Source organism: Balaenoptera musculus, chromosome 20 (genome assembly GCF_009873245.2).
Source record: "Balaenoptera musculus isolate JJ_BM4_2016_0621 chromosome 20, mBalMus1.pri.v3, whole genome shotgun sequence".
Lineage (NCBI taxonomy): Eukaryota > Metazoa > Chordata > Mammalia > Artiodactyla > Balaenopteridae > Balaenoptera > Balaenoptera musculus.
The window spans coordinates 7,988,289-8,009,157 of record NC_045804.1 but is presented as its reverse complement, the minus strand read 5'-3'; the positions used below and the strand labels follow the sequence as shown (position 1 = coordinate 8,009,157).

Sequence of the window (20,869 nt, the reverse complement as noted above, 5' to 3'; positions counted from 1 at the left end):
GGTTCACTCTGGTCGTCAGCAGTCACTGCCTGCTTCACCTGCCACTCCTGTGACCGTGTCACTGACAGAAGATCGAGGCAAAGGTGAGAGTGGATAACCTTGTGTGAATTTAAGTAACCTCACATGAGAACCGGAACTCAGACAGCTATAAAGAGGAGTTAGTAAGCTTTCTCCTCTATTCAGGAAGTGCCGTCGTAAGCTAGCGTGATGATCCACGTAACATCATTCTTGGCAGCCCAGGTCAGATTGCTGCGGTTGAGATCTTTGCCAGGAGTTAATAAATGAAACTAATCCAAAAGTGCAAACCTCATCTGTTTCAGAGACGTGAATACAGCCGTGATGGAGTTACTGATCATGGCTTATGCACTGAAGACCGCGTGTGCCAGGAATATTATCGGCGTCATCCCCTACTTCCCCTACAGCAAGCAGAGCAAGATGAGGAAGAGGGGCTCCATCGTGTGCAAGCTCCTGGCGTCCATGCTGGCGAAAGCCGGTGAGTGCGGCCGGCGCCCTGGGGCCCCGTGCCATTGCTTGGGACCGTCCCCTGTGCCAGATTAGTCCATAGCGCAGGTAGCTGGTTGGGGACCTGTTTTCTCTAAGTGTTGTTCAGTAGTTACTTTGTCTTGCTTCCTTTTGCATAGTTCTGGTTAGGGATATGTGAGCTTAGGTGTCAATTCTTTTTCTGTTCTCTTTGTCCTCCTTCAGAGTGACCTTGTCTGCTTCAGGGCTTACTTCTCTCATCTTGGACTTTTTCCTCATTCCACCTTCTTTTCCATTTCATCTTATCATCATCGAAACTTCAGCTGGCGATCTTGGCATTTGGATGTGATCTTTTGAGTTTCAGGTCTAGATTTATTCAAACCTTAGCTAAATTCTGTTGATGTACGTAATAGTAAAACTGGATTTTTCCTTTACTACTTCTTCAGCTTATATACTCTTTTTTTTCCCCCTCCCCAATTGTCTTTCTGTATAGCAGATCATTTTCATTGTGTGTTTGTGTAGTGGTGACATACTTTATGGCCTCTAAATCAAATGTAATAGCCCTTTACAATTAATGGGATTTTATTTGCCGCATGTTTATTTAAAAACTCAAATATATATCTGAGTCCTGAGAAACACATTTGAATTCCATTTGCTATAAAAATGTGTAATGTTTTTGGAAAGAACAAGTAATTCTGCTTCTTCGCTCTGGAAATTTTTCAGTGACCTTGGCTATTTGCCATGTAGTTATACGTGTACCTTTTTTTTGCTTAGCACTGTTGATTATAAGAGTGTGTTTGCATTGTTTTTCTGTACTTGACCCATTCTCTTCGGACATATACACGTTTCCAAGCTCTTCAGTGTCTTATCATTGTGTTTGTGGATTTCTTTCCTTCTAGTATATATATTACTTTGCTTTTGCTTTCCTATTCCTTCTGCCTTAATCCACAGTCCTTTAACATTTCTTCCTAGATTCTTTAATCAAGGCCTATTTTTTTTATATCTATTTTTGCTCCAGTATTTAATTCCATGTTTATATTTTTGCTTCTACCTGATTTTTCTTTTCCCAATGTTCAGGCCTAAGCTAATGATGATAGTAGAGGAGAGCACTGTTCTTTAGCTTTAGTGTTTTAATCCATGTGGAAGGTTATAGGCTCCTTTACATCAGGCTTAACATTGTCTTTAGTTCATTGAGTTTTGTTAAGATTGCAAATAAGGTCTATAACGAACATGCTTGTTCCCAGTGCCCCCCTGCCTTCAGTCTTCCGTTAGGAAAGAGGCATTGGGCGTCTAGTTTGTGTCCGCTGTAGCCGTTAACTTGTAGGGGTGAACTTTGTAATTTTTTGTTTTAAAATTTCAGGTTTAACTCACATTATCACTATGGATCTTCATCAAAAGGAAATACAAGGCTTTTTCAGCTTTCCTGTGGACAACCTTAGAGCCTCACCTTTCCTGCTTCAGTATATCCAGGAAGAAGTGAGGAGCGTCAGCAAATACCCCATTGTCCTCAAAAGAGACCCTGTGTAGTTTTTCTCTGGTACCAGATTTCAATATTGAAAGGCACATCCAATGATCAAGTGATCTTTCCCTTAAGTCTTAATGCCTGAGTCATTAAGTCAGATACGGTCAGCATTTAGGCACAGAGGATAGTATTTTTTAAAGAAATTAAAAATGGATTTCCTTCTAAGTATCTTTAGCAATTTGCTTATATTTTCTAAAATGAAGGTTTTAGGAATTAATTATTTTTTATCTTCTTGATGTAGCAGACTTTGGCAATGATGCTAATTGATAAGGGTTAAAAAATGTTACATGAGTGAATGAAATTCTAGCTTGTTTGCTAGTATGGATCATTGTTATAAGAAGAAAAAAATGTGTTGCCAGCACCCAGGTGTTATTTTTTTGATACCTTTTCAGTATTTTCTTATTTTTCCTCCAAATCTAGATTCCAAATTATAGAAATGCAGTCATCGTAGCTAAGTCTCCTGATGCTGCAAAAAGGTAAATAAGCCAGACATTTATACACATCCCTTTTGGGTGTTTCAGAATCCGAGGTCTGTCTTAATATGGCTTGTGAAAACTCATCAGCTCCAGCCTTCCCCCAAATCATTGTCATACCCCAAACCACAGCTTTACCTCTAGTTTCCTAACAACACGAGCATTTCTCGGAATTACTCATTTTTCCCCTGGGAGAAAATGAAGTTCTTCCTTCAAGTTCTCAGGAAAAGGAAAACAGGAAGACTGTGAACGCCTTTGAGACAGTGGTTTTTGAGACCTTTTTGAACAGAGTTCTTCTGAAGATGAGGGACTTCCCTGGCGGTCCAGTGGTTAAGACACCGCGCTTCCACCGCAGGGGGCACGGGTTCGATTCCTGGTTGGGGAACTAAGAGCCAGCATGCCTTGAGGCGCAGCCAAGAAATAGGGGAAAAAAACCAAAACAAACAAAAAAACCCTGAAGATGAGTGTGAGACTGTTGGACAAAGGGTAGAACCAAAATGATCTAGAATCAGATACCAGCCCACATCCCATCTCGAGTGCCTCTTGAGGCATTTACATTCCGGCCTGGGCCACAATTCCTGATTTGTAGAAGTAATTCCTTTGCATATCCATAAAAGGTTGAATGGTATTTTCATTCTGTGGTTAACAAAGTGATGAAAAAGCAGCGCTTGGGTTTTGCTTCCCATGAACCTCACCCTTTCCCGTTATCTTCCTCTTAGGGCCCAGTCGTACGCAGAGAGGCTGCGTCTGGGTTTAGCTGTGATCCACGGGGAGGCTCAGTGTGCAGAGCTGGACATGGACGACGGCCGTCATTCTCCCCCGATGGTCAAGAACGCGACCGTCCACCCTGGGCTGGAATTGCCATGTAAGATCAGCTCTGTGGTTTTATTCTATTTGTAAATGGAAGAAAGTTTTGAATAGTATGAATGCCTAGGAGTTAATACCTACGTAGATGCTGTTGTGGTATTTTTAAATAATTGAATGGTATTATGTTGATTTTGCCTTTTGTCAAAGATTTTGTTACACACTTTTGTAGACTAGGTAAGGACAATTGAGCTAATCTGGGCAGCACTTGGCGTTCAGAGAGTGAAATAATTTTAGCTTTAGTAAAAAAGTTGTATGTGTAGTGGTGTGAAATCTTAAGCTTTTATATTTTGGTAAGATAGGTGATAGCAACCGTTGATCACATATCAGGCTTTGGTGATCAGGTAACTTTAGCACTTGATTTAGTGATGTAGCCCTTTGACCTGATACCTGGCTAATTTATTTATTTATTTATTTACTTTAAAATTTATTTATTTATTTATTTATGTATTTATGGCTGTGTTGGGTCTTCATTTCTGTGCGAGGGCTTTCTCTAGTTGCGGCAAGCGGGGGCCACTCTTCATCGCGGTGCGCGGGCCTCTCACTATCGCGGCCTCTCTTGTTGCGGAGCACAGGCTCCAGACGTGCAGGCTCAGTAATTGTGGCTCACGGGCCTAGTTGCTCCGTGGCATGTGGGATCTTCCCAGACCAGGGCTCGAACCTGTGTCCCCTGCATTGGCAGGCAGATTCTCAACCACTGCGCCACCAGGAAAGCCCCTGACTAATTTATTTTTAATCCAACAGAGTGGAAGCTATTTACTTTGATGGACTTTTGAGTGATAATAACAGGCATTCTATGCTGGAAGATATATCATGGTTTTTAGAGGAAGGAGAGTATTTCTTTTTAAAATCTGTATCTATTTGCCATGCCTCAGAAAGATACAGACTAATACGGCGGGAAAATACTAGCATGGTTACACCGCAGACGGGTTATTTCAGACAGGCTCCTGTCTAAGGTATAAACATTACAGTTTTTTTTCCCCATTCTATAAAATTTCCACTGCTCTGTTTTCAACTTTGGAGGTTTTTATTGTAAGAGAAACAAGTAATATACTCTTTAAATTTTTAGTGTCACAGCATTTTTTTTTTTTTTTGAGATTTTCATAATTAAAGTTCTTGAATAGGGAATACATTCACATATTTCAAAATTCAAAAAGTATAAAATCCTTTATGGTGAAAAACCTTTCCACCCACCTACCTCCCCCCTCTCCTGCAGCTACTCTGATCTCCAGTGTGGTTGGTTTCTTGTGTGGTTGGTTTCTTGTGTATCCATTTAGAGCTTTTATGCAAATACAAGCAGATTCCCTCATTTTCACGCAAACAGTTGTATGTTATACATTGTTCTGCCCCTTGCTTTTTTCATTCATTAGCTCCTTCTCAGTCCATACAGATTTCTGTCTTTACAGTTTCATAGTATACTGTTTTTGGATATGCCATAGTTTATTTAACCAGTCCCCTGTTGATGCACTTATTTTTTTTCCCAACCTTTGGGTATAAAAAACAAGGCTCCAATAGTAATAAACGTCTGTTGGGAATTCCCTGGCGTCCAGTGGTTAGGACTCGGTGCTCTCACTTCTGTGGACCCAGGTCTGATCCCTGGTCGGGGAACTAAGATCCCACAAGCCAAAAATAAAAAAAATAATAATAATAAATTTTAAAATAAAATAAAATAAATAAACATCTCGTGAGTCCTTATTACGTGCCAAGAGCCGTTCTAAGCCCTTTAGTAGATCTTCGAATTTGGTCCTCGCACAATAGTACGCATAGGTGCTCTCGTGATCCCTCATTCTGCCAGTGAGGAAACCGAGACACACAGCCGGGGCTGGCGGCGCCAGGGTTTGGAATGTAGTTGCTGATGCCAGAATCCACACTACTTTGTTTTTTTAGCTTTTCATTTTGAACTAACTGCAGACTTAGAGAAAAGGTGAAAGAACAATACAAAATTCCTCTCTCTACTCTTCACTCAGAGCCCCCAAATTGAACATTTATATGCCTTTTTTTTTTTTCTGAACCATTGAGAGTGAGTTGCAGTCATAATGCCCCTTTATTGCTAAATACTTGTGTATATTTCCTAAAAACGGAGACTGTCTAATATAAGCACATATGATTATCAGACTCAGGAAAATAACGTTGTTACAATACTGTTATCTAATCTGCAGACCTTATTCACATTTTACCAGCTGTCCCACCAGTATCCTTCCGAGGAAAAGAAAACAGTTTTTTGGGGCCCAGGACCCAGTATAAGATCACACGTTGCACCAGTTGTCATTTCTCTTTGGTCTCAGTTAATCAGGAGTGACTCCTCTGTTCTTTGTCTCCAGTGACCTTGATACTTCTGAAGAGTGCAGGCCAGTTATCTGTAGAATATCCTTGCGTTGGGGCTTGTTTCTTTCCTCATATTGGGTTGAATCACTTACTACTGTGATTTTTGTCAAATGGAGGTTTTTCTAATTCCCCTCCTTCCCTGTCCGTTCAGTCATTTGTATCAGTGCGGATTCGTGGAGTCGTGTTATATTCAGCACGTTATACTCCATTGCTACTACTTGTGTTAATGCTCAAATTGTCTCAGACTTGGCCAGAGAGAACTCCTTCAGGCTGCCTCCCACGTTCTTTGGACATGTCCCTATCGTGTGTTGACTCTTCCTTGTTACTTTCCAGTACAACTAGATGTTCCACGCTCATCTCGTACTTTCTTAGCCCTGGGACCAGCCATTTCTCCACGGAGCCCCAGTTCCTTCAGTGGGAAGCAGTATTTAGAAACCAAGATTTGGGCTCCAGAGTGGACACACTCAGTCACAGCACGTCATTGCCTCTGATTAACCTCGACTTACATTCTTTCATAAGTGACCGAATGTATTTACGGGATAAAGACCAAGAAATCAGATTATTGCGTCAGAAGTTAAGTTGACAGATATTGCCAAATTGCCACAATATTTTATATGGTGAGATTCTCTTCTGAGAATGTTGCCTTATTACTTATTGTAACAGTGTTGTCACTCCTTCATAGATGGTTGGTATGTTTACATTACAACTTTTACAATCGCCATAGGATCGTTTTTTTTAAATTTTTTTTTTTTTTTTTGGCTGAGGCATTCGGAATCTTAGTTCCCCGACCAGTGATTGAACCCATGCCCCCTGCAGTGGAAGTGCCGAGTCCTAAACACTGGACCACCAGGGAAGTCCCCATAGGATCATTTTCTATGATCCCCTTTTACAGATATAGCCAAGGGAATTCTGAAAAAAATGTTATTTCTTGTATGTGTATTATATTCAGTACCTTCCAAATTAAATATGCTTTATGTTTACATATCAGTTTTGCTTCTAGTATGTCATAATAGTTTATTCAATAGTAATGAAGATGAAGACATTAGAACAAGGACAAAGGAAAGCAGACATTCACTCTCGGAGTCTGTGTATTTTTAAGAAAGAACTATGTTATCTTCCTGGAACCCATTTTTAAATTTAATTTTATTTTTTAAAGTATTTTTGATGTGGACTGTTTTTAAAGTCTTTATTGAATTTGTTACAATATTGCTTCTGTTTTCTGTTTTGGTTTTTTGGCCATGAGGCATGTGGGATCTTAGCTCCCTGACCAGGGGTCGAACCCACACCCCCTGCATTGGCACGTGAAGTCCTAACCACTGGACCTCCAGGGAGGTCCCTGGAACCCATTGTTTTAGAGCGGTAGTTCTCAACCGAGGGGGCTTTTGCTCCCCAGAGCATATTTGGCAGTGTCTGGAGACATTTCTTGGTTGTCTCAACGGGGGGGCATGGGGTGCTACAGGCATCTAGGGAGTAGAGGCCACAGATGCTACTGACCAGTTATCCAGCCCAGAATGTCAGTAGTGCCAAGGTTGAGAAACCCTTTTCTAAAGTAATTTATTAAAAGTGAGGTAGTGTAAATGTTTCTCTTTTATAAGATAGAGTTGATACCTCCCTGATGGCAGGGAATCTAATGAACTTGAAAGGACTGTGTGTCAGTGGTTCCACTAAACAGTGCTCTGTGTTTGCCACAGTGGTGACACTTAAGAGCTTGGAATGCAAAAATGAGAGGGAGTCACCTGCTCTGCCTTGATTTTCCTGGCTTGTTAATTGTACAAGTGAAGGTGTGGCTTTCACCACTAAAGTGAAAACCGACATCGGCTCCCCTTGAGCATTTGTTAAATGTAAGTTTTGACCTGTTTGCATGTAGATAGCATTATGAGCATTATGAGCTCGGAAATAATTTCAGTTCTAGTTCTACTGGCGACCTTATTTTATTTCATATATCTGTCTTTAATGTCAGTCTGTTGATAAAGTTTGACATTCCATTGAGTTAGAAATAGACCAAGATCAAAATGGATAAGGAATATCCATCCCTTTTCACTCTATTTTAAGAGAGGAAGGTTTTTTGATTCTGGCAAAACAGTAAAAGAGTGTATGTGTGTGTGTGTGTGTAATCTAAAGGATGGTTGTAAAAGCAGCACTATTTTACCTGGAAAATGATAATTTTAAATGCAAAAGACAATTTCCTACTTCCTTCATAAGAACATTGGAAATCATTTGCTAAATTGACATTTTTACTGCAGTAAGTCGATGTAGTTTTAACAGTGATTTCTGGCCACAAGTAATGGCGCACAGTTCATTTTATTCTTAAACATACTGGGTTTTGTTTGACAAAGTGGAAAAAGAGAGCAGACTCTTAAACATAGAATAATTTTAGCACCCTTTATTCTTTTTTTTTTTTAATTAATTAATTAATTTATTTATTTATTTATTTTATTTTTGGCTATGTTGGGTCTTCGTTTCTGTGCGAGGGCTTTCTCTAGTTGCGGCAAGCGGGGGCCACTCTTCATCGCGGTGCGCGGGCCTCTCACTGTCACGGCCTCTCTTGTTGCGGAGCACAGGCTCCAGACGCGCAGGCTCAGTAGTTGTGGTTCACGGGCTTAGTTGCTCCGCGGCATGTGGGCTCTTCCCAGACCAGGGCTCGAACCCGTGTCCCCTGCATTGGCAGGCAGATTCTCAACCACTGCGCCACCAGGGAAGCTCAGCACCCTTTATTCTTGACCTTCAGTACATATATTACTTTTACTGGAAAGTTTGAATCATTAGTGTTTTATTTCCTGGGCAAGCTTTTAGAAATTTGGGGACATTTTTTTAAGGCTGTGAGGTCCTATTCTCTTGATGCTATAACGAAGTCTGCCTCTTTTTTAGTAGCCAGCAAATTATGTATTTAGTTTGTGCCGATCCCAAAGGCTGTTATGAGCTGGGACTGAGCCTTTTTTTTAAGCCTTGATCCTAGCCATGCCTGTTTTTCATTTCAAACTGACAGAAGTTTTTTGGGGAGAGGTAGGCTTACAGAAAAGTCAACAGGAATACTGTGACATGCATCAAACTAGAGCTGAATTTCTGTTGATGTCTGATGAGGGTTACTGGCTTTCAGTCTTTTTCTTTTTTTACAGAGAAAAATGGTCAAGAAAGGGGCCACATCTCTTTAAGAAGCGGGTAGGTCAACGTAACCACCTACCCACATGGTTTAATTTAAAGACAGAATTTGAGGAAGGCTTTTCTGATGTTGGTGGTTTATTTCCTCCCCCTTTTAGGTGATACTTATACGTATGCAGAGCCTTTTTGACTGCCCAAATTTAACAAATTGCCCTTGTTTCCAGGATGGGAAATCAGGAAATGTCTACTGAAATTTGCCAGTAAAATAGTGCTGAATTTCAACTCGGCTGATTTGCTAGTATAAGCAAAGGGACACATGTTCTTCCAGGTTTACAGCGCCTGTAGATAGGAGTCAGCTAAAATGGATTGCTTGCTGATAATTACTAAACTATATAACTACCCTGAATTTATTCTATTCCCGCTCCCCCACTACTAGTTTAGTAAATATTTCAGAATTAAAAAAAGCTTCCCCAAAGAAGTAGAATGTTTAGCCTGTTCTTCTGAAATATTTTTCCTCTCTCAGTTTACTAACCTCCTTTTCAGGGTGAATTCCTATGTCCCTTCTGCATCCTGTAGTTTGCTTTGTACACTGATGGGCCTTTTTCACATATAAATTTTGTAGTGAGATAAGAAGCCTCTACTTTAAGGATCACTTAAATCAGGAAAAGGTGATGGACTTGTGGTTATTGTCTTCGGCTTCCTAACTTTCAGGAAACCGATTATGTCAGTGGTGTAGTTGTCTGATAATAAGGTTACATTGTCCCAGTAAGGTCGCCTTGGAAGAAAATGAAGTAAAGTCAGCTATTTATCTGGCAGTCTGGCAGCCTTTCCCTGTTTACTTTCTGCAGAGCGGCATTTATTTACATTTCTTTACAAGTGGAATATTGCTGTTTTGAGTGGCACCGTGGTGCCGCTTCTTTGTGCCGGTGAGATCTCTCTTGCTCTGCTCCTCCCTGACTTGAGGCCTGCGCCGCCCAGCGTCCCCTGGCTCTTAGGCACACGGGGCTGCTGAGCCCTTGAAACGTGGCTGGTCCCAACTGAGAATCGCTGCGTGTGGAGAATGCACACCAAATACGAAGACTTAGTATGAAAAAAAAAAAGTAAAACATCTCTAATAAATTTGCATATAGATTACGTATCAAAACAATAATATGTTGGCTGTATTGGGTAAAATAAAAATCTAGGGGCTTCCCTGGTGGCGCAGTGGTTGAGAATCTGCCTGCCAATGCAGGGGACACGTGTTCGAGCCCTGGTCTGGGAAGATCCCACATGCCGCGGAGCAACTAAGCCCGTGTGCCACAACTACTGAGCCTGCGTGTCTGGAGCCTGTGCTCCGCAACAAGAGAGGCCACGATAGTGAGAGGCCCACGCACCGCGATGAAGAGTGGCCCCCGCTTGCCGCAACTAGAGAAAGCCCTCGCACAGAAACGAAGACCCAACACAGCCAATAAATTAAAAAAAAAAAAAAAAATCTATTAATTTCACCTATTTCTTTTTGCTTTCTAATGTGGGTACTAGAAAATGTAAACTTACTTTTATGGCTCGCCTTCCCTGCTGTTGGACGGTGCTGCTCCGGATAACCTGTTTCTGAGAGAACCCAGGTTGATTGAGGGGAATCTGCACACTTTTTAATTGTCCGCCCTGGCTCTGCCACCACTTCCAGGGAATGGCGTTGTGATGACTACGTTTACCTAGTGATACGTGACTAACAGAGGTCTTGTGATTTGTCTTGCTTTGCTAGTGATGATGGCCAAGGAGAAGCCACCGATCACGGTAGTCGGAGATGTTGGAGGACGCATCGCGATCATTGTGGTAGGTCACAGTCTTCCTTCGTGTGCAGAGATGACATTACTGACTCTTAGTAGGTGTCCACCTTAGGATTGGTGTCCAGTGACGATGATGCATTTAAGTGGACCCATCTAGCCTTTCTCACCCAGGCTCCCCTAGGACAACTAGGAGAAACTTTTAAACAGATGAACCGGGATTATTGTAACCTACAGTTGTAAAACGAGCACAGTAGTAGCACCTGTAAGTAAATTCGATTCCATAAATAACCTTTGTCTGAAGGGGTCTGTGTCCTGTCAAACCAGCTGACTTACTCAACCTTAAGCTCGTGGGCAGTGAAGTGAGCTGAAGGGGGGCTGTTCATTCTCACTAACAAGAATGTGTGTCTTGTTCTTTGTTACTTTAACACGATACATGTGCTCCCAGCTCTAAACGCCTCAGCTGGGCCAGAGGACCGGCCCTTTACAATGGCTCACTTTATTTCTCTGTTCCCCTCTATTAACTTTCTCTTGGAAAAAAGTAAATGAGACACTGGCTATGTGGGATTCATCAGAAATTTGAAACAGGGAAAGGAGTCTTGGCAGTCTCCTGAACTCAGGCCGCAATGTCGCGTATGACTGTAGTGAGGCTTTGCTGCTCTTTCCACGGACAGCCATGCACGTTACAAGGCCACGCGGTTCCAAATGGACGTTCAGTCTTTGACCCAGGCAGATAGCTCTGATTTTCCATTAGACATCCTCTGAAGCAAAGTGCAGAGAGGTGTGTGTTTATAGATGGGGATGGAGGGAACTTAGCACTAATACTGGTCTCTTCTCAGGATGACATCATTGATGATGTGGAAAGTTTTGTTGCTGCTGCGGAGATCCTGAAAGAGAGAGGCGCTTATAAGATCTACGTCATGGCCACTCACGGCATCCTGTCTGCGGAGGCCCCCCGTCTGATTGAGGAGTCCTCCATTGACGAGGTCTGTCTGCTCTTTTTTTTCTTTCTTTTTGAAGTCTTTAATTTTTTATTTTATATACAGAGAGCCATTGTTTCTGCGTAAGGTAGATATCCTGGACGACCCATTCAAGGAAGTTGAGTCACAATTTGCTGCTCTGTTTTCCGTGAATAGTTAAATGGCTCATTCAGTTTTTTTTTCTTTTGAAATTTTCTTTTTTTATTTTATTTTAATTAATTTATTTATTTTTGGTTGCATTGGGTCTTCGTCGCTGCACATGGGCTTTCTCTAGTTGCGGCAAGCAGGGGCTGCTCTTCGTTGCTGTGCACGGGCTTCTCATTGCAGTGGCTTCTCTTTGTTGTGGAGCACGGGCTCTAGGCACGCAGGCTTCAGTAGCTGTGGCTCGCGGGCTCAGTAGTTGTGGCTTGTGGGCTCTAGAGCGCAGGCTCAGTAGTTGTGACGCGTGGGCTGAGTTGCTCCGCGGCATGTGGCATCTTCCCGTACCAGGGCTCGAACCCGTGTCCCCTGCATTGGCAGGCGGATTCTTAACCACTGCGCCACCAGGGAAGCCCCTCAGTCAGTATTGCTTACTCCCTCTCGAGAGGACTGTGAGATCATGCTTTGGGTGGCTAGTGGTCTGTTGGGGCAGATGTATAGTTAGGAATATATGTCTATTTTCATAAAGATTTGCTCTGTGTACTTCAGTATAATTTGTATTTCAATATGACTTGATACCATAGTAGCGTTTCTCTCAAGACTTGAATTCTTCCTTGATAATAGGAAGGTTTCCCGCAGTGCTGGGGCTCACCCTGTCATTTCTGCATACGTAGACGTGACCTTCCTAAGCTTCTGTTTTGAATCATGTAAACTTTGCCCTGTGTAAAGTCGGGTTCTTTTGTAAAAACTGTACTGAGTGGAATAAGGTTTTATAGTTTGGGCCTTGGTCTGTGGGTACCACACGTTAGGTAAACTTTTCTGAGTGACCACGTTGGGCCGCACACATCAGTAACAGCGTTTCTTTTCCATTACTGCAACGACCAGGTGGTGGTGACGAATACTGTCCCTCACGAGGTCCAGAAGCTGCAGTGTCCCAAGATTAAGACTGTGGACATCAGTCTGATTCTTTCTGAAGCGATTCGGAGAATCCACAACGGGGAGTCCATGGCGTACCTTTTCCGAAACATCACAGTGGACGACTAGCTTTCCCGGTTGCCTTGTCCCTGGAACTCCCAAGGAAAACATGTGAAAAGCAGTGCCAACCATTATGTACACAGCATTTCCTTTCAAGGGAGGCAGATGGTCTCTCTTGCCAAGTTTGGTGGGTAGGAGGCATTAAGATGGTCAAGGGGAAGACAGAGATCACGGGTCCATGGCCTCAACTGTCTGCCGTCGCCATCCTGTTCCTTAAAAAAAAGTTAGACACCTTCCTGAAGAGGATCTGAAAATCTTGTTGATATTGAAAGGGAGTGAAAGGGAGATCAAGTCCTAACTCTCTAACGTTCATTCAGTTGTTTCCAGCGCAGGGAAACATCCGTGTTAATGTTGAACTTGGTTAGGAGAGCTGAGCACCCGGCACTGTTCCTATTCCAGTTGTCCTCTCGCCAGTCAACTTCGTGCACATCTTTTACAGAGAATCATATTTTTCTTTGAGAAACTCCTTGCCAGCAGCCAGTGAACAATGAAGCATTTGTGGCGTTACCCCTAGCGAGGACATCAGATTAAAAAATCACATCCTAACTCTGGATCTCCGAGTTGCTCTTAAATTGCAAATAAAAGAATTTTCTGTCTTGCTAGTGTCTTCACTACATTGCAGAGCTGCCCACTCTCCTGCCTTCTGTCCAGACTCTGCAGAAGCTGGTGCCTTGAATGCAGGGTGGTCCAGGTCCATGGCTCCTGGACATAAGTCTCCCTCTGCAGGTTCCATTCCCTTCCCTTCACATTCCGTGACGTTCAATTCTTGTTGAATAATATATTTTCAACCTAAATTAAAAAAAACAAAAAACAAAAACGTAACTGTACTTTTCCCTGCATGACAGGTGACACTTAGGTTGGTTGCATTACTTAGGACTGCGCTTGATCATTCTGCCACCATTTTAAATTACATAATCACGATTCTAGTTGATACCTTATTTGTCGGGCAGGCCTTGCCGCAAATGCAGTGTAGACTTTTTATACCTTTTAGTCTGATCCAAGTCAGGACTGAATGAAACAGGCAGGAGGAGTGTCTGCCCGGAAATGAACTGTAGTCTCTCATTGGTTCTCATAGCTCCTAAGAGATAATAAAGGGCAATTCGCTTATTTGTACAATTGTATTTCTCTGCAGGGAGGTTTCCTGGACATTTTTCCCCCTTTCCCAATGACTAGGAAAGTTCCCAGCCCGCCATCAAGACTTGAGCACATTTGCTTTTTCAAGCACACAAAGAAGTTGCCTTTTGTTAATAGTCCAAGTAGGGGAATTCTGAGGAAAGAACTTAATTATCAAATAATTAGCATGGTTGTAGAGGAAGAGCCGCGGACTGTTACTCAGGAGACTGGTTCTGTCCTGGAGGTCGGTCAGATGACCAGTCCTTTCTGGCCCTCTGTCATCGGTTGTGGAAGGGGAGGTTAGGAATTGAAAGCTAAGGTCCTTTTCAACCCCAAATTCCATTTATACCTGCAGTTAATGTTTTCTTTCCTGTGTCTCTAAAAGAGATTTTAAATGTACTTATTTACCAAAGCGTTTAGGAGAATATATCTCCTGGGATTAGAATTGGAGTATATTAGAATAAGCTCTTTGCATTGGTGAGTCCTAGTGTGTGCCTGGCATGATAGCAAGTCTCAGGGACATGAAAATGGAAACGTGAGGGCTTGGGAGCCGATGTTCTGGCCGTAGCTAGTGTAGTAGTAGCAGTCACATTCAGTAGAAAGTCACTGAACTTAGAATGGTTAAGCCCACACACCACACCACAGCCTCCAGTACAGCTGATGCTGAGTCCTAAGGCTTCAACTTCAACTTTGTGATCTGGCCTTAACGTTTTCTTTTTTTTTTTTTAAGATTTTTTTGATGTGGACTATTTTTTTTTTAAGTCTTTATTGAATTTGTTACAGTATTGATTCTGTTTCATGTTTTGGTTTTTTGGCCTTGAGGTATGTGGGGTCTTAGCTCCCTGACCAGGGGTCGAACCCGCACCTCCTGCATTGGAAGGCGGAGTCTTAACCACTGGCCTGCCAGGGAAGCCCCCAGCCTTACGTTTTCTAATGTAAGAGTGTAAGTGCACAGAAGACTACAAAGAATTTCTTCTTTTGATGATCTCAACAACCACCTGAAGGCCTACTGTGTGTCAGGCTCTGGGTGACAAAAATGGACAAAAATCCTTGGGTGTTACCCTCAGGGAGGTTTTAGACTCGTGTCTAAAACTCCATTTCCAGGAAACACTGCTTTTATTGGAGGGGGAGGGAGTGAAAAATGAAGGGTTTCAATTTTACCAGTTCAGACTAAACTAAAAATTTGAATTTGAAAAGTAGTTAAAATAATACATAGTATAGATGCAGTTACAAGTTTTCTTTACCTTCCTGAATATAAACACTGAAAATTGTTACCTGTTTTCTGGGAGAATCTAGTATGGGGAAGTCAAGCCTCAATTGCTGAGGGCATCAGATTCCTCTGGTCCTGTCTAATCAGTCCTGCCTTGTAACCAGGGGAGATGCTGGCGCTTGACCAGATGTCTGTTTTGAGATAAATGAGGCCAGGGCGGCGCAGAGAAGGTCTGTCAGCTTGTGGCTAACTGGAACCGCCTGGGTAGTGAGTGGTCTTTTTCCAGGTTACCTTCCCTTCTGATTGAGCAGAATGATATGGGAACTGTTCCCAAGGGGCCAAGGTCTCAGGACTGCGTCTCTTAGATCCGTGCCACCGCCCTGCGAAGGGAACAACTAAAACACACAAAACATAGTGGCCATGAGGCCTCTTAAATCTTCCCACTGTTGTGGCCCCCACAGGAGAGTAAATCAGCTGGAATCTAGGTGAACCTTAAGGGGTCTCCACCCCTCCCCCCCCCTCCCCGCGCCAAAACGGATGTGTTTCCTGGTAGGAATTCCTCGGCACAGCCCTTATAGTGCCGTTTGGGAGCGTTTACTGAGAACAAAAATTGGTGGCACCTTGGGGTGTGGCCAGGGCTTCCTGACCTACTAGGACTGGCTAGTCCTTGGGGGTCGGGGGTGGCTTCTAGAACGGGCAGGTCTCCGCGCTAAGGCCGGCTCTCAGCGGGGCGTGTTCTTGCGCGGAATCCCGGGGGCGCGCGGGGGGCCTCCCACAACCGGGCAGCGAACGGGGCCGCGCACCCAGTTCCAAACGTCCGCCAGCCGCCAGGGCAGGGCACTCCAGGGCTCGAGCTCGGAGACCGAAGATCGGACGGTGGCGGGCTGACGGCGGAGCCTCGGCGGTGCCCGGATCCCGGTTTCCCGGGAGCGAAGAGCGGGAAGCCCGAGGGTCAGGCGCTTCCTCTCCGTCCTCCAGGCGGGCTCCAGACTGCGCCTGCTGCCCGGCGCGGCGGGACCCAGGGGCGGGGGTGCCCCGGGGCCTCGCAGGGGCCCGGAAAGGCCCCCGAAGCGCGACAAGCCGTGAGGGGGGCAGGGCCGCCGGAGAAGGCGCACGATGCCGCCCGCGACGGCGGCCCCCTCGGTCTCCCTCCGGGAGTTGGCCGACCTCGCCATCGGCACCCCGGAGGTGGGCGCCGTCAACTTCACGGCCCTGCACACGCTCATCGTGGCCATGCTCAAGAATCTCAACCTGCAGGATACTCTGATCGACTTCCCGTCCCCGATGCTCGAGCAGAGTCGCTTGTTCGAGTCCCCGCGGGTCTCAAGCGGTAGGGCGCAGCCGCAGGCGCTGGAGAGCCAGGTGAAGGACCTGGGCGGGCAGGTCCAGGACCTTAGCCTGCAGCTCACGACCATGGGGAGCCAGGTGCAGGCCATCGTGGCGCACGTGGAGCACTTCCCCTCCCAGGCCGGAGGGCTGGACGCCCGGGACTGGCTGGAAGTGAAGGACCTGCCCTTGCTTATGCAGGGGAAGGCGCAAGTAGGGTCGACGAAAGTCCGGAAGGACAGCGAGCCGGTCCCCCAGGTGGGCGCGCAGGCTGTCCGCCCCTCCCCCCGCCCCGGCCGCTCTGCAGCGCCCCCTGGAGCTGAGCCCCGGAGGCGCACCTGGGGGAGGAGGCCGGAGCCGGGAGGCGTGGCGGGGCCCAGGCCTGCTTGCGGCCTGGGCCCACGCGGCGCGGCCCGTGCTCTACGTTTCAGAGCATGGAGCTGCTCCAGGACATCATGGAAGACGTGAAAATACTGAAGGAAGCCCAGCAAAAGGTGAAGGAGCAACCCGAGTTGCACCCGGAGGTGAGGGCGGCCGGGACCCCACCTTGGGGAGCTGAGTGGCCCCTTCCCGGGCAGCCTTCTTCGTCCCCTCTGTTTACACGGGGGCCCACCCACCACTTGTCAGACACCCAGGCATCCTGAACCGACCCAGAGAGGGGCTGACAACTTCTCAATATTCTTTGAGCGAATTTCCTTTAAACTAGAGTAAAGAAGGAAGGTGGTGGGTGTTGAGAGACAAAGCTTGGTCCAAGAAGAGGGGGACTGGAACGGAGAGGGTTATGGGTCACCACCACCATCCCCCTACCTGCAGCCCCCCAGGCAGCCCCACTCTCACTTGGGTCTTTGCTCCCTGGGAGAGAGAAGCACAGATCCCTCAGCGTAAGCATTTTCCAGTGAACAGCAGAGACCGGAAGTATGCCAGTTCCAGGAGATACTAGGCAGTGCTCCTGTTTCAGGCCCATATGAGACCGGAGTAGGGGATTAGAGCTGGGGAAAAAGGAGGAGCAAGTAGGAGGAAGCCCAGGGAGAGGCTGAGAAGAGAGACTTGAGAGAGAAGAAAAGCTCAAAGGAGGAGGTGGCCGAGACCCTGGAGGAGACTCACCCACGGATGCCACGTGCCCACCTCATCCCAGGCCTCCAGCCCCCAGCAGGACTCATTTTTGCTCTGGGAAGCTTTTCTTTTTAAAGTGTGGTGTTTTTAGGTTTGGGGCTGTCTTCGGTTAGACTAAAGGCTTGTTTTACCTTTAGATTCGTAGATTCTGGAGGTTTGCAGAAGTTATAAGGAGCCACTTAAATGGTAGCAATTTGCTTTGGTTCTTTTGAGGTGCTTTTCTCTTTAAGCAACACAGTCGTTCAGATGCCCTTGAAGTACCCAGTCATCTTTGTCCTTGAGAGGCGAGGTTAGCCTCCTCGAGCAGTGCTGGAATGTCTCACTAGTGGGTTGTGTGAAATGCATCCCAGGACCAAAGAAAGGTTCCCATTCCTGCATTGTTTTTGCTTGTGGCACGCTGTCCCCGGGTACCACCTACCACACTCGCTTCCCTTCCTCTTGTTGGCTGGGAAGAGAACGGGGAGCCTGGCTTACCAGCCTTCTCTTTACCCTCGGCTTCTCTCAGACCCACACACCTCCTTTCCTCTTCTGCCTTGTGAGAGAGAATGTGTGTGTGTGTGTGTGTGTGTGTGTGTGTGTGTGTGCGTGCGCGTGTAGGGGCCACAGGAGGGGCTGCTTTGATCCTCAATCTCTGCACTCTTCTTCCAGAAACTCCTCCAACGGATTGACGAACTGGAGAAGCTGATTAGAGAAAGGGACGAATTCCTGGTAATCTCAGCCAGTTCTGTGGGAAAGGGCCCTCAGGGGCCCCAGGGGGGTAGGATGGTTGCCCGCAGCCCGGCCCCCTCTCTCGGGGCTCATCCAGACTCTCACCCCAGGTGTCTGCATCCTTCCAGGGTGGGGTGCTGTATGCCCTCTGCCTCTTGGGGTGCCCCCCCTGGAATGAGAGAACATTCTTTCCCTCCTTGCTCAGTTGTCCATCCAGGGCCCACATGGGACAGGAAACCAGCCACTCAGGACTCACTGGTTACTTGGACAGTGGCTTTTCCTCGGGGCTTTGGACCCACCCAATCCTGTTACTTCTGTTCTGTTCCTAAAGCTTCCTGGGATTAAACTCGGGGTGTGTGTGTGTGTGTGTGTATGTGTTGTATTGTATGTTGTGTGTGTTTGGTGTGTGTGTGTGCACGCATACGTGTTGTCTTTCACTGTCAGGAAACAATGAGCTGGAAGCTCAGTGTGATGCCTGCTGCAGAAGAAGCCACCATGGTCACCTGGGAAGAGCTGGAGCAGGCGATTACTGACGGCTGGAAGGCCTCACAAATGGTGAACAGAGACGGGGGTGGGGGTGGGGGGGCTTGGGCAGCGGTCTTGGGTGGGGCCCCCGAACCTTTCCCTTTTTACTGCTGTGCAATATTCCATTATGTGGATGTTTATAATTTATTTCACAAGTTTTCTATTATGGATATTTTTTATGTTTTTCCCCAATCTTATAACAAACCGTGCTCTAATGTGACACTCACACAAGTGAAGGTACTCATAGGGTAGATTCCTAGAAACAGAACGCACATTTGTGATTTGGCTAGCTTTTGCCAAATTACCTTTCGCGGGCGTGGTTCCAGTTTGGACCCCCACCAGCAATGTAGGAGAGAAATTGTTTCTCAGTATCCCGCCAACGCTGTCTGTTGGTACCCACTTTTTTTAGCTTGGCCGATCGGTTAGATAGAAAACAGTACCAGAGCATAGTTTTGATTTGCTTTCATAGCTTTTCAGAGTTCCTTTAGAGTCTGTCCTGAAATGCACGAGTCCCTTCACTATTAGTGGACAAAGGTGACCAACCCTGGAAATAAAACCTCTTCAGGAAGCCTTTTGCTGATGGTGACTTGTACCCACGGGTGCGGGCATCTGTGCCAAGGCAGTGCACAGGATAACCAGGCTAAGCTTTCTTTGTCTGAATAAAGTGGGTATTTTCAAACGGCCCTCGATGACAAGGATCAGCGGCCCTTTGGCCTTGACGTTCCTCTTCCCCTGGCTTTGTGTATCTGGGTCACTCAAAAAGGGTCACATGGACGTACAGACTCACGGGCAAGAGAGCGAAGAACACTTTGGCACCACCAAGTGGCCATCTGGGGTTCGCCAAATATTATCTGGGTCTCCAAAAGACACCCTTCTGGTCTCCCAGACTGCTTTCTGAGTTTGGGGCCCTTCTTCAGAGGAAAGCAGCATCAGAGAGAGTTGGAAGAAGAGCCTGCAAACAAAGAGAGTGGCCTAGAAAAAGGTGGCCTCTGCTTTCACTGTTATATTGTTTTAAGCCAAAGCTTTTTTACACTTACCCACATGTCACTGTCCTATGTTTTGAGTGAGCAACACATTTCCTCGGGGTGCCACCAGAAGACACCTGCAAGACCTAAAAGTAAGCCCCAACAGAAGCAATTCTAGACATTTTTACTTCTCCAGAGGTAAGAAAGTGTCAGGGGTCTGACAGTTGCTCATAATCATGAACGACCCCAGAAGCAGATGAGAATTAGTATAAATATTAATTTTTGAGAAGCAAGAGAGCAAGTAATGACAAGTGCAGGCCTGCATAGACCATAATGAAGGCAGTGGAAGGAGAGTTTCACTATCTCAAGTTGGGAAAATACAACACACTTGAGCCCAATGTTTTTTTGGCGTTGTTGGTGGTAACTCTAAGGCAATTGTGAGGTGCACCATCTGCCTGCGTCATGAGTAGAGAGCCAGGGTGGAAGGGAGGATGTGAGTCCGGGGTTGGGGAGTGATGAGTATGGAAAAGTAAATTCCATGTTTGGAGAACCAGACATGAGGAAGGAGGCTGCAGCTATCCACGTGGCAGCTACCGTTAAAGGAGCTCAGAACTAACATGGACGATGCCCATCCCAGGACTTGAGTGTGAAAGGACACTGACCTCTTGTTTCCAAGGGCGTGTTCTGATGGCCGAGAGGGCAGTTCTTTGCAGTTTTCTTCATTACCCAGAGGTGATGATGATGACGTCGCTTCTACTTCTCCTCTTCCTCCTCCTCCTCCTGGTACTTCTTCTTCTAACGGTCAGCAAGAATGAAAGACTTACCATAATCAGGAAAACCCAATCCTAGCATTGTAGTCAAAACTTGCTCAAGGGAGGAAAAAGCTTCCTCAATTCCCTGTGATCAAGGTAATGAGTCTGGGGTGCCAGCTAGATCCATGGCAATGGTCTTTTAACAATCGGAAGATCTTCCAGTGGCCATGGTACTAGGTCCGTGGACCTTGAGGATAGATGCTGTCTTGCAGAAACAGCGTGTCCAAAGCAAAGGACATTTCCTCTTCAAAGCTTTGTGGCCTGACAGGTTAAACAAAGTAGAAAGCAAAAATTAAAACCTATCTGCAGGCCTCCACCGAGGGAAAGGCGGGTGACTGCCTGTTAGGTTGTGGTCACCCTTTGGATATCTTCTGCTTTGGGACCCAAGGAATAGTGGAGCAATTTAGAAAGGGGCTTC

General features: G+C 45.7%; 1 protein-coding gene across 1 annotated transcript in view; it reads left to right on the top strand.

The window, feature by feature from the left end:
• The window catches only part of PRPSAP1 (phosphoribosyl pyrophosphate synthetase associated protein 1), a 32,096-nt gene extending 18,819 nt beyond the window's left edge, over positions 1-13,277 (top strand). The window contains exons 4-10 of the mRNA XM_036837839.1: positions 321-493; positions 1,841-1,956; positions 2,423-2,478; positions 3,195-3,340; positions 10,505-10,575; positions 11,366-11,512; positions 12,530-13,277. Coding sequence (XP_036693734.1) covers positions 321-493; positions 1,841-1,956; positions 2,423-2,478; positions 3,195-3,340; positions 10,505-10,575; positions 11,366-11,512; positions 12,530-12,688 — 868 coding nt within the window. The 3' untranslated portion in view covers positions 12,689-13,277. The remainder of the gene's footprint in view (positions 1-320; positions 494-1,840; positions 1,957-2,422; positions 2,479-3,194; positions 3,341-10,504; positions 10,576-11,365; positions 11,513-12,529) is intronic.
• Positions 13,278-20,869: the final 7,592 nt, after the last annotated feature.